The sequence below is a fragment of the Typopeltis vanoorti genome, chromosome 16 (genome assembly GCF_054136105.1).
Source record: "Typopeltis vanoorti isolate ZY-2024b chromosome 16, IOZ_Tvanoo_1.0, whole genome shotgun sequence".
Lineage (NCBI taxonomy): Eukaryota > Metazoa > Arthropoda > Arachnida > Uropygi > Thelyphonidae > Typopeltis > Typopeltis vanoorti.
This window is the reverse complement of record NC_143564.1, coordinates 10751590-10764320: the sequence shown is the minus strand read 5'-3', so window position 1 is coordinate 10764320 and position 12731 is coordinate 10751590. Positions and strand designations below refer to the sequence as shown.

The 12731-nt window shown below is 38.5% G+C and overlaps 1 protein-coding gene across 4 annotated transcripts in view; it reads right to left on the bottom strand.

Moving 5' to 3' along the window:
- The window catches only part of LOC150097844 (nonsense-mediated mRNA decay factor SMG9-like), a 286780-nt gene that overhangs the window by 26699 nt on the left and 247350 nt on the right, over nt 1-12731 (bottom strand). For 3 of the 4 annotated variants that reach the window (XM_090406489.1, XM_090406490.1, XM_090406492.1), the window contains one exon: nt 7627-7719. The exons of the other annotated variant lie outside the window; for it this stretch is intronic. In XM_090406489.1, the coding sequence (XP_090262615.1) occupies nt 7627-7719 (93 nt within the window). The remainder of the gene's footprint in view (nt 1-7626; nt 7720-12731) is intronic. 4 annotated transcript variants of the gene reach the window in all.

Here is a 12731-nt window from a genome sequence, read left to right as displayed (position 1 = left end):
AGCCTCAATTACTTTACTCATTCTTCCTCCAGCTAAACAAACCTTGTACATCTTCTCATTCACCATATCTCTAATAATTGAATCTCTATATGGCACTACTCACAAATCACTTGTTACTTCTTTCATTTGACCATCTATCATTCCACACTTCATTCTTCCATGGATATCTAAAATTCCCTTCATTTCACTACACATACACTTCATCTTCACCACCACTGGTCTGAAATTTTGAATCACTTTCTCACTATCATACACTCTCATTATCTTGCCATCAGACATGCTTTCTTACCATCAGTTGCACTCTCTTTTCCAGTCATTCTCACACATTTTCTTCTTAATCACACTCTCTTTTTTGCTTTCAATCTTACATACTTTCATATTGTCAGTTGCACTCTCTTTTTCATTATCAGTCTGGCACACTTTTTCTTACTGTTTCATGTTTCTTACTCTGATTCAAAGAAGCTTCATAGTTCATCTGCATGTTTGTACTTCCTGCAAACCCACACAATCACCTCTCTTATTCAATTTGTCTACATAAATATCCCCAACATCATCCCCATGTGTACACATTACACTCAAACCACCAGTAGCGCACTCAGGATTTAATCTTGGGGGGGTGTACCCGAGTTGAGTAGATGATTTGAGAATACACACAACGCATTGCATATGACCTATGATTGCATTGATTGCTAATTCATAAGTAGTATAGAAATAGAAGACATGACACAACATAAATAAAAAACTGAATTTTAATTAGGAAAAGATTTTTGGAAAATTTTCTAGAGTTTTTTCCTTTATCTTTTTTTTTGGGGGGGGGGTGCACCACTGCACACCACTGTGACATTATCAAAAATACACATCACTCACATTATTTGTCTTTTGTGCAAACCTACATAATTATCTTATGCTCAATGCCATTTTGTCTCAGAGCACTGAACAATGTTGAATTTCAAATTATATGCAATCTAAAAAATCAACCAAACAGCAATCAAGCTATTATATAGCAACAAGATTTCTCAATCTAAAACTATACAATATCATCATACAATAAATATAAAATTAACTTATCCTCTTGCACTTCTCACTAAGTGACCAATTCAATTCAATTAATTTATAATGTGTCTTTAGACATGATGGAAGTTAGATAATTATAACATTACTCCTAATAATAATAATTTGTTAATGTCAAAAAGCATGAATAGCTAGAAATAAATTTTTTTTTTTTTAAAATCAACATTAAAGTATTTAAATACATATCCTGAAGAAACATTGGGCGATCACTATCCCTGGTGACAAGTGAGAGATATCTGATCAAAAGGATGGACAGCTGATTCCATTTTTTATCCCACACATGAGAGGTACAAGAACCTATAGCACATCACTGCCATGTGTGAAGTGCAGATAAGGATTGAGAAAGAAGAAATCTATACATTTTTTTAAAAAACTTGGAGGTTGAAGTTGTTGGGAAACATATTATGAGGAAGGCTGTTCTTGAGGACAGAGATAGATGGAATGAATGAGAAAGAGGAGAAACTGGTTAAATTTTTATTATTATTGAGGCCTCCAAGGAGTCAAAAGACTCATCGGGGGAGGTCCTTCCAAGGAAACACAAGTCTATCAAGACTCAACGTGGGAGGTCCCTCCCAGGAAACACAAAGTCTATCATACCACTCCTTAAACTCATTGACCGTTCTCGCTCTCACCACTCCATCAGGCAATGCATTCCATGGTTCAACCACTCCTCACCCTCTTGCTCACAGTTTCCCTTCGTAACTTCCAGGGATCGCCCCATGTCATCACTCCTTCCTGCTGTTCAACCAAGTGAAAGAACTCCCCATTGTCAACCTTGTAACCACCTCTCAACAGTTTAAAAGTCTCAATCATATCACCTCTCCTTCTTCTATCCACCAAACTCTGCAGTCCACATTCCCTCAGCCGATCCTCATAAGTAACATTGTACAGCCCTGAAACTGTCTTTGTTATCCGCCTCTGTACCCTTTCCACAGTTAATTCATTCCCCTTCAAATCCTGGGGACCAAATCTGAGAACAATAGTCTAAGTGTGATCTGATCAGGGTCTTATAAAACGGAATGATAACTCTTTTATCTCTGCAGGTCAGTGTCCTTTTCATTATTGCAGCAATCCCTCACCACCTTTGCAATATGTCCCTTGAATTTCAGGTTTCTATCAATCATCAACCCCAAATCTCTTGTCTCCCCTACTTTCACCAGTATATCTCCTCCAATAGAGTATGCAGCGTCCCATCGATATGTCCCAAACCTCAAGACCTTACATCTTGCTGCATTCAACCGATACCCCCATTCATTTGCCCATTTGTATAGCTTATTCAAATCCTCTTGCATGACTACCACATCTGCACTATTACTAATAACCCTTCCCAGGTTCACATCATCTGCAAACAACAAATCCTCCTGCAATGCACTGACAATGTCACTAATATAAAGGTTAAACAATATAGATCTCAGTACTGAGCCCTGTGGGACCCCACTTGTAACCCTCTGCCTCCTTGAAACTGCCCCACTACCATACACAACTGTCTGATACCTATCGGACAGCCAATCCTGAATCCAGTTGACCAACCTGACATCCAAACCCATGTGCTGCAACTTAAATATCAGCTTATCATGTGGCACCCTGTCAAATGCCTTCGCTAAATCCAAGAAAATGGCAGTATATGCCCTTCCCGCATCTACTGCTCTTGTAACTTTATTATAAAAGGCTAGCATATTACTAAAACAAGAGCGTGCCTCACAAATCCATGTTGACTCTCACAGATAACATTACCTTTATCTGCCCAATGTTGTATACGGTCCCTAACTAATTTCTCCAAGATCTTAACAACTACTGATGACACACAAACTGGCCTATAATTAGACACTTCCAGTCTGCTACCACCCTCATGCAATGGCACTATCTTACCTTCCTTCCATTCCCTGGGCACCTTTCCTGTAGCCAGACTTTCATTGAAAAGCCAGGTCAAAGGAGCTGTCATTTCTTTAGCACATTCTCTCAAAACTCGTGGTGAAATACATCCAGTCCCACAGCTTTATTGACATCCAGAGTATTCAATATTTGGAATACACTCCTCCTGCACCTCTAAACCTCGAACCTTCCCTATCCCTCTAGTATTAAAATTTACTCCTCCAGGATGAAATACTCCAATAAAGTGTTCATTGAACATTTCCATTATGTCCTCTGGATCAATCACTCTATTCCCATTTTTATCCCACAATGTCATTCTTCCACAATCATTTCTCCTCCTGCTGGCCACATAGCTAAAAAATTCCCTAGGATTTTCATTGGATCTTAGGACGAATCGCTTCTCATATTCCAGTCTCACCTTCACTCTCTTGGCTGTGTCTTATATTCTTCATGCATCTGCTCTTCACCTGTCTCTTTATATCTCTTCCATAGCCTCTTTTTCACATGAAGCTCCTGTTTGATATTGTTTGTCATCCATTTTACACCAAATTGTGTCCTCGTCTTCACTTGTGGAATACAGCTTACTATTGCTGCTAACAAATATTCCTTCACAATTTCCCAAGCACTAATGATATCCCAGCCTTCCAATTCCTCCCTCCATGAAACTTCCCCAAGTTGATGTCTGAGACTAATATAATCACCTGCCTTAGAATTTCACATATGTTCCTGTCTCTTTGATATTCCTGCATGTCTATTCATCTTCCAAGTCCAAACCACATGGTGACTCTCTCCAAGTAGTGGGAGAGATGTCATCTCAGTTATTATCAACTCTTCTAATGCTATGACCAAATCCAAAACGCTTGAACCTCTTGTTCTCTCTATTACATATTGCCTAAGACATTTGTTCCTCAAGAATTCTAGAATTCCATTCCCTTATTGCTATATGCATCTTCCTCTCCCCAATTTATACTGCTGTAGTTTGTTTGCAATTATAATGAAAAGGAATGTTGGGCAGCTGCTGCTCTTGTTTTTCAGGCCAACAGCAAGTGGGTTTCCCCACTTACTGCTGTTTGCTAATTCACTGGCACAGAGCTGAAACACTGCATCTGCGAGACAGAGGTAGAAGTGAGCCTGTGAGGGAAGGGTGACCTATGAGTTGAATTGTTCTGCTCTGGACAGCATCAAGAATTTTTAAGGAGTCTTTAAGTGCACCACCCAAATGTGTGAACAGTATTCTATGGATGGGCAGATTTGCAATTTGTATTGGGTTAGCAACTAGGTGAGTGAAAATAACTTCTTGAGCAGGAAAGGATGACTAGTTTTGTAGAGGCTGAGGAAGCTACTGATGTTATGTGATGAGTTTGTACTAGGAAAGGCTGGAGGTAAATGTCAGTCCCTGGATAACCTGATCACCTTCAATTATAAGGCAGGTGATAACCTGTTCACTGATATACTGGAAACATTGGAGGATCATATGGAGATCAGTGTTTAAGGCAATAGCTACAAATGATCTTGATGTAAAGGAGTAGGATGAATAGAGAATGCCATCATTGACAAAACTATGGATAGAATTTGTAGTGATTGAGGGTTGGTTGTTTATATATAAGAGAAAGAGGGTAGGTAATAGAATGGAGCAGTGAGCTATTGCCATATTGGTGGCAAAACTCGAAGGGAGGGTGCAATCTACCATGACATGCAGTGAACGACCAGAAAGGATGGCAAGTATACTGAAGGAAGTCAATTTGCAAAGCAAGCCTTGATGCAAACATGATCTTTTAAAATCCCTGGAAATCAAGGGAAACAGCACATGCACATTTCACCAAACTTTAGCATGGCATGTGGGCGATATAGGATAAGAGATCAGTCTTGGATCTTGATTGGTGGAATCCATACTGATGGTTGCTGATTAACAGGTGAGCTAATAGGTAGTGAAGAAGTTGGCTATTAATAACTTTCTCTATTATTTTTCAGAGGACTGAGGTGATGGCAATTGGTTGGCAGTAAGACAATAGATTTTTTTTTGTCTCCCTTTAATGTAATGACATATGATATCTTGGATAGGCACCAGATGAGTACAGAAGATTGAAAAGATGATAAAGGACAGTAATTGCTCTGGAGAACAATGTTTGAGTACAGCTAGAAAGATGCTGTTGGGACCAGATGATTTTGTAGTATTCAGGTTGTCTAATATTCTTCATGTCTTTTTGGCTAAAGACTATAGGAGATATATGGTGCTTGGTTGCTGGTATTGAAGGAGGTGATTTCTCTTTGTCATCTATGGGGGAGTTAGAGGAAAAGAGTGATGCCAAGAGATCAGCATTTTCTTTGGGAGCTGGAAAAGTAGTGCTGTCTGAATGGGAGACAGACGAAAGTGCAGATGAGCAAAAGTTGTGCCTGATAGCTTTTGCAAGGGAACAGAAGGCATGGTTTCTGTTTGGACCAGAAGCAGGTTTTCTGCTATTGGTCTTTATGAAGTTGGATTTGGATTTGCTGATAGTTGTTTTACATTTATTTAATGCTTTTGCATAGGCTGAGTATGAAGCTGGAGTTCTTAATGTAAGCTATCTGAGGTATGGGGGGGGGAGAGACTGAACTGAAAAGTTCTGATAAACACCTAGAGCAGAAATGATATAACCACAAGAAAGAACATATCTTAAAACCCTTTAATCCCATAGTTCATCAAATTACAATAATTTGTTGTTGTTTTTTATTTAGGATATACAGGCTTGAAAAGTGGATGGGAATTTTGGTTGGAATAAGGAATGAATAACTTCATGCCAGTATGGATGATTTCTGTGACTTGCTCAGTGCAGGTGTCTGGATCAGAACAGCAGAAACAGTAGTCATGCCATGCCATGGAAAGCAGGGGTAGGAGTTCTGAAGGTCATCCCACTTGGTACTTTTATAGTATCAAAGCACGAGATTGGGTTTTGTCAGAGGGGTGTTCTGTGATACTGAAAACTTTCACTAGACTGTGGTCTGAGTTTCCAAGAGGAAAGATAACCTTGACAGTGTGTCTGGAAAGAGAACTAGTTAAAAAAAAAAGATCAAGGTTATTGAGAAAATTGTAGAGGATAATCAGGAATTCAGGTAGTTATACAGTTTGCATTAGATCATTGCTTATAGCAGAAACTTCTGCTTTACATCCAGCTAAATTGGTAGTGTTGGAGTAGGGGAGTTTGCTAGAGTTGTGGGCATTCAGGTCACCTAGGGAGATGACTTTGTCTTTTGATAATGAATTGAAATGGTCGAGATTCATGGATGAAGCAGGGAAACCTTCAGCCAAAAGAGGTAGATAGCAGGGCATTCTAGATTTGGCATTCTCTAGGCATTGTCAACACACAAAGGCATAGGTGGCAGGCACCCTTGTGGGAAAATGAATCAGATAGAGTATAATTTGGGCATAGAAGGTGAACTGTGATTGAGGTTGATGCAATTTGGGTTTCTGTTTAAAAGAAACGGATGTGGTTTGGATGTCTGTAAGTGGTGAGGTGATGAACGTCGTTTATGTTGTTTATGGAATTCATGTCGCAATGTTTTGTAAAGTGGATGTGGAAATGATTTTCTTTTTTGGTAGGGATCCTGCTATGTTTGGAATATTGTGTTTGGTTTGATTTGTTTGAATGAATTAGTTGTTAGGGAGATTTATTATGATTTTAGTGTTGCTGTCAATGTTTATTTCATTTTTGGTTTATTGTTAGATGAAGAGAAAGAGTGGGGACATCAGTGGGAGGAGACAGACTCTTGAAAATACACCCATACAGAGAGCAACCAGTTTCCTTACCATTCTGTCACCTCGACAGTGCATCCCACATACCACTACTTACACTCCCTCACCACACACAAGTTGACCAGAAAGCCTCCAAACTACCTGGCAGTTAGCCAATCTGCAATACCACCATTTTAAATGATGTACCCTTGAAATGGAGGAGAGCATCACTTACACTGCATGGAGAAGAGACAGAGAAATGGAATCCAGAACCCCTACTCTGGAGGCCACACATAGCTTTTGCCACTCCAGGCTCCCAATAAGTAGCTTGGTTGTGTTTTACCAGGTAGTAGGCGGTGGACGAAGGTCATCTAGCACCTAGTGGTCTAGTTGACCACTAGGAAGATATCCTTTTGCATTGGGAATTCTTGCTCTATGTGTGTGTGCGCGCCAGAGTCCCTTTTGTGGAAACAGGCAACATCACAAGAAGGCAGGACTGACTTGATAGGGAGAGGATGTATATTCTGCGTCTCTGCCCATTATTGGTCCTAATGGACAGGGAAACAAATATTATTATTCCAGACCTGTATTTAGTCACAAGACTCATCATGGTAGGTCCACCATGGTACCACTCCTTAAACTCAATCACTGTGGTGCATTTTCACCACGCTCTCAGGCAGTGCATTCTGAACTCCTACTGCTCTTCATAAAAAAAAAAAAACTTCTTACCCTCTTAATTACTACTTCCTTTTACAACTTTTGATGGCTGAGCATCTTTATTCTACCTTATGAAAAATCTGCACTGTCAAACCAGTAAATACTTCTCAAGGGCTTAAATGTCTCAATCATATCCCCCCCCCCCCCTTCTATCCACGTGATCATAAATCATATAACATATAAATGAAATACAATTCCAAAGAGATATAAAACTTTGGTATTTCACATAATCTACCTTAGAAAATTTTAGTTCTTACCTTGATTGTGCTTAAAATCTGGAAATAGAAATAAATTGACACCTTTATATAATGACCTATCACTCTTGTTTAAATGTGGAATGCAAACTGATCCTACAGATTTAAAAAATGCTAAGTTAATATGTTAAAAAAAAAAAGTAAGTAATCTGAGATGCACTTATTTGCTGATATAGTCACACAATATATACATATATATACATACATGCAAACAGATGTTTTCTGAAAGATGTTGTTTTTATGAGATGTGTTATTTTGTATGATTTAAGGAAACAAATATATAAATTAGTTTGTATATGGAAAGTTTTTCACTTGACTATAAATTAAATTTAAAATGTCAAGAAATTATATTCTTGTTTAATTCCTTATCCAAGTGTAAGCAAACAAACTTTGTGCATGAACTTTCTTCACAACTAGGTCACTTGTATACAGATGCTAATGACTTCACATTAATTGCCTTAGTATCCCATAATGCAAAGCATACATCTTTTCTGGGATAGAATGCTATGCATTATGGTTGAAACCACTATGCAGACTGGTTTCAACCTTTATTGAGGTCTCATCAATCAGAGTCAGGCCCAGAAGAGATAACAAGGTTGAAGTAATGCAGAAGTCATATATATCTCATATACAAGTAGTGAATGGTGTAACACCTCATTATTAAAATAATCTAGATTAGAGCTAGTTGTAGAAAGATTTTTCACTTGGTTATAAATTAAATTAAAAATTCATGAGTTAACACGTTCGCTGCCACACTACTTTGCCATTGTCTGTTCCCATACGCCGAGCAATTTCACTTCTTCAAGGTCAGTACGGTAATCTCATTGCCGGCAGTAAGCGTCATACGAGTATACTCGTAGTTGGCTTGTGCAGAGCATACACCATCTATGAGTATACACAGTTTTGCTGCTAGCTCCACAAGCCAAGCATTTTCACTTCTTCAAGGTCAGTAAGGTAATCTCGTTGCTGGCGGTAAGCGTCATACGAGTATGCTCGTAGCTGGCTTGTGTAGCTCGCATACCAACTACGAGTATACTCGTAATTGGCAGCAAACGTGTTAATTATGTGAAGTTATTAGCTTCTATATACAAGTAGCCTAAATGTGAAGAGACTTCCTATGCAAACTTTATTTGCTTACACTTGGATAACTAGGATTGAGGTTGGATAACTACTATTGAGAACTAGGATCCAGAGTTGGGTTGACAACAATGGTATAATCTTTGATGGACAGCATGGATTTGCTAATGTTTTAGTAATCTACTTACTTATTACAATAAAATGACTGCTTCCTTGGACAGAGGAGAAGGATACACAGTAATATACTTGGATTTTGCAAAAGCTTTTGATAGAGTACCTCATGATAAGTTGACAGTCAAACTAGAGCAGATGGGGTTGGATATTAGATTAGTGCATTGGATTGGAGACTGGCTATCTGATAGGTATCAACAAGTTGTGTATGGGGGTGCAATATCCAGGAAAAGGAAAGTCACTAGTGGAGTGCCTCAGGGATCTGTTTTAGGGCCATTACTATTTAACTTGTATATTAATGATATTGGCAAAGATTTGGATGGAGATATTCAGTTGTTTGCAAATGATGATAAGTTGGGACGAACCATAAAGCGTAGTGAAGATGTTGTGGCCTTGCAAGAAGATTTGAATAAATTGAGTGATTGGGCAAGCAAATGGGGATGTGAGTTCAATGTTGCAAAATGTAAGATTTTAAAATTTGGAAAACAAAGATGGGATGCAGAATTTATGCTTGGTGAGAATATATTGTTGGAAGTAGAGGAAATAAGAGATCTGGGAGTGATAGTGGATAAGGATCTAAAATTTAGGAGACACGTCGCCAAAATTGTGAAGACAACACAAAGACTTCTGGGAATGATGCGGAGGACACTGACGTGTAGAAGTAGGGAGATTCTTGTTCCATTGTATAAGGCTTTGATTAGGCCACACATGGACTATTGTGCCCAGATTTGGTCACCTGGTTTTCAGAAGGATGAAGAGATGTTGGAAAGGGTCCAAAGGCGACTGACTAAGGTAGTTTCTGACCTCTGGAATGTCGAGTATGAGGAAAGATTGAAAAGATGTAATTTGCAGAGTCTAGTGGAGAGAAGGAAGAGGGGAGATACGATAGAGACCTACAAGTTGGTAAGGGGTTGTTATAGGATCAATGGTGGAGAAGTTCTACAGAGAGTAGTGGGAGATCAGGGGAGAACCAGAGGTCATCCCTGGAAACTGTATAAAGAGGGTGTGAGTAGGGAAGTGAGAGGCAGGTTTTTTCCATGCAGAGTTGTGAGTGATTGGAATGCCTTGCCTGAGAGTGTGGTGTCTGCAAGGAGTTTGAATGTGTTTAAGACACGGTATGATGAGATGTGTGTGAGATAAAAGGACCTCCTAGATGAGTCTTTGACTCCATGAGGTCTTGTTTAATAATAATAATAATAAAAGATTGAAAAAAAAAATATAATTTTTGGTATTCTTAAGAACAGAGAATGGTGAGTATGAATGTTTGAGAGGTAATATGGATTGTGTAGAAAGACATTTTAGACTGATTTAGAGAGTGTGCAACAGAAATGTGTAATTTTTGGTATTCTTAAGAACAGAGAATGGTCAGTATGAATGATTGAGAGGTAATATGGATTGTGTAGAAAGACATTTTAGACTGATTTAGAGAGTGTGCAGCAGAAATGTGCAAGAGGGAAAACAGTGAGTATGTTGCCACAGTATGATAATGCAGAGTGGAGGAGAAGAGCAGTGATAATGAATGAGATGACAGTGAGAAAGTGTAGATAGTGTAGTGTAGAAAGTGTAGAAAGTGAGGATAGAAGGGAAACATATGCAAGATTATGTTTGAACATGGAAGGATGCAGTCATTTGAGGAGGCTGTTGTTTTTGGTGCAAGTGAGTGTGTTAGGACAGTGAAAGTTGCAAGTGTGGAAGGTGGCAGGAATTTCCTCATGAGGAAATGAGGGATTTCATACTAAAATACTGCAAAACTAAGTGGCATCTGTGGAGAGTAATAATAGCTATGCAAATACTGACAATGCACAGATTTTTCTGTATACAAATGCCAGGAACCCTAGGTAAAAAGGGAATAAGTTTGTGGCATTGATTGACTTAGTCTCTGAAAAGATATTGGAATTAGTGAAACTTGATTAACCAAGTAGAATGCTCTGACAGAGGTAGGAATTGTAGGGTATAGCATATTTCAGCAGGAGAGGAAAAGTAAATGGGATGGTAGAGTATTAATCATAGTAAGAGATGAACTGTGTTCTCTCAAGATAGAGAATCAGAGAAGAAATGACACTAATGGCTTTGAGGTAGTGTGAGGTAGAAGTGGATATGACAAGATATTTAGTGAGATATATGCTATATAATCATCAAATGGTGATGAGTAGGAAATATTTAGGCAAAGTAGTGTGATAAGTGCAAAGTGAGTGATCATTATGGGGAACTTTAGCTAAAGCAGTATAAACTGGGTAGAGGAAGTGGCACAGCGTACTCAGGTAAGTGAATTTTTGGACTTCATGAGGACTCTCTTAGGAAGCATGAAGTAGAGGGAAAAATGAGGCTCAAGAATTTTGGACATGGTCATAGCATTAGAGAATTTGATTGTGACTGAGATGACATACTTGGCACCAACTGGTAAGAGTGACCATGCAGCCTCTTAGAGGATGAATAGGCATGCAGAAATATCAAGATGGAAGGAATTTATGTGGAGTTATAAGGAAGGTAACTCTAATAAACTCAGAAACCAGCTTGAGACAGTACAACAGATGAAGTATTTGAAGGAAGAGAGATCAGCAGTGCATAGGAAATAGTAAAGAAAAAAAATGTTAAGAGCAATGGCAGATTAGGTTAGGAATATGACTAGTATAATAAGGGGAGAAAAATTAGAATAAAAGAGGAAACTAGTGCTGCACTCCGAGGAGAATACCAAGGAGGTTTTTTTTGCTATGTGGCAAATAGGAGGTAAAATGATAGTGGACAGATGTTGGACAGAGACAAATCAATGCAAATGTTCCATCCTAGTAATGTAGACCTTATTCTTAGAAGGATAAGGATGAAGGAATAGAAGTGAATAAACCTCTTTATTCCAAATAAAAACTGAGTACTCTAGATGTCAGTAAGACAGAAGGACTAGATTGGATTTCACACCATGTTTTAACCCTTTATTTGGCAGTGCTGCTCTCAGGCAACATGACTTTACAGTTGTTCTATTCTCATGCCAATACGTTTTCCATCCAACTGGCAGCATTTGTTAGCAAAAACGTGATTCAAAAAGTGCATTCATGAAGATAAATATTGCCTGAAAGCAATAATGACAACAGCTGGGTAAAAACCCTAATTGGTATGAGAATAGAACAACTGTAAAGTCATGTTGCCTGAGAGCAATGCTGTCAAATAAAGGGTTAAGAGAATGTGCTAGGGAAGACTGTGTCATTCACCTGACTATTTAATGAAGATCTTGCAAAGAGACCAGTTCCTGAGGAGTGGAAGGAAGATAAGATAGTGTTGTTGCATAAGGATGGAGGTAAATGGAAATATCAAATTACTGACCAGTATGTATTTCTTCTGTAGCTGGTAAGATTTTGGAAGAATTGGTATGATCTCATATACATAACTGGGTAGTTGAGGACAATATTATCTATGCAGGCAAGCATGGATTTGTTAAGGGGTTCATCTTTTAGTAATCTGGCTGCTTTTTACAATAGAGTAACAAGAGCAATGAATGATCGTAAGACATATACTATCATTATTTTTAAGTGGCAAAGGCATTCAATAGGGTACCATGTAACAAGTTAGTATTTTGAAAGCAGCATATGGGGTTTGGATATCAGGCTGGTGGACTGGATTGGTAACTGGCTTTCTGATATATATATCAGAGAGGTATAAAAGGGGAGCAGTATCCATGAGGTAGAAGTTTACATGAGAATTCCACATGGTTCAGTACTACTGGGACTATTACTGTTCAATCTTTATGTCATTGACATTGTCAATGGACTAAAGGGAGATATTCAATTGCTTGCAGATGATGTGGAGCTTGAGAAGGTTATTAATAATAGTGGTGATGTTTTGGTTCTTTAAGAAGTTCTTTATTCAAA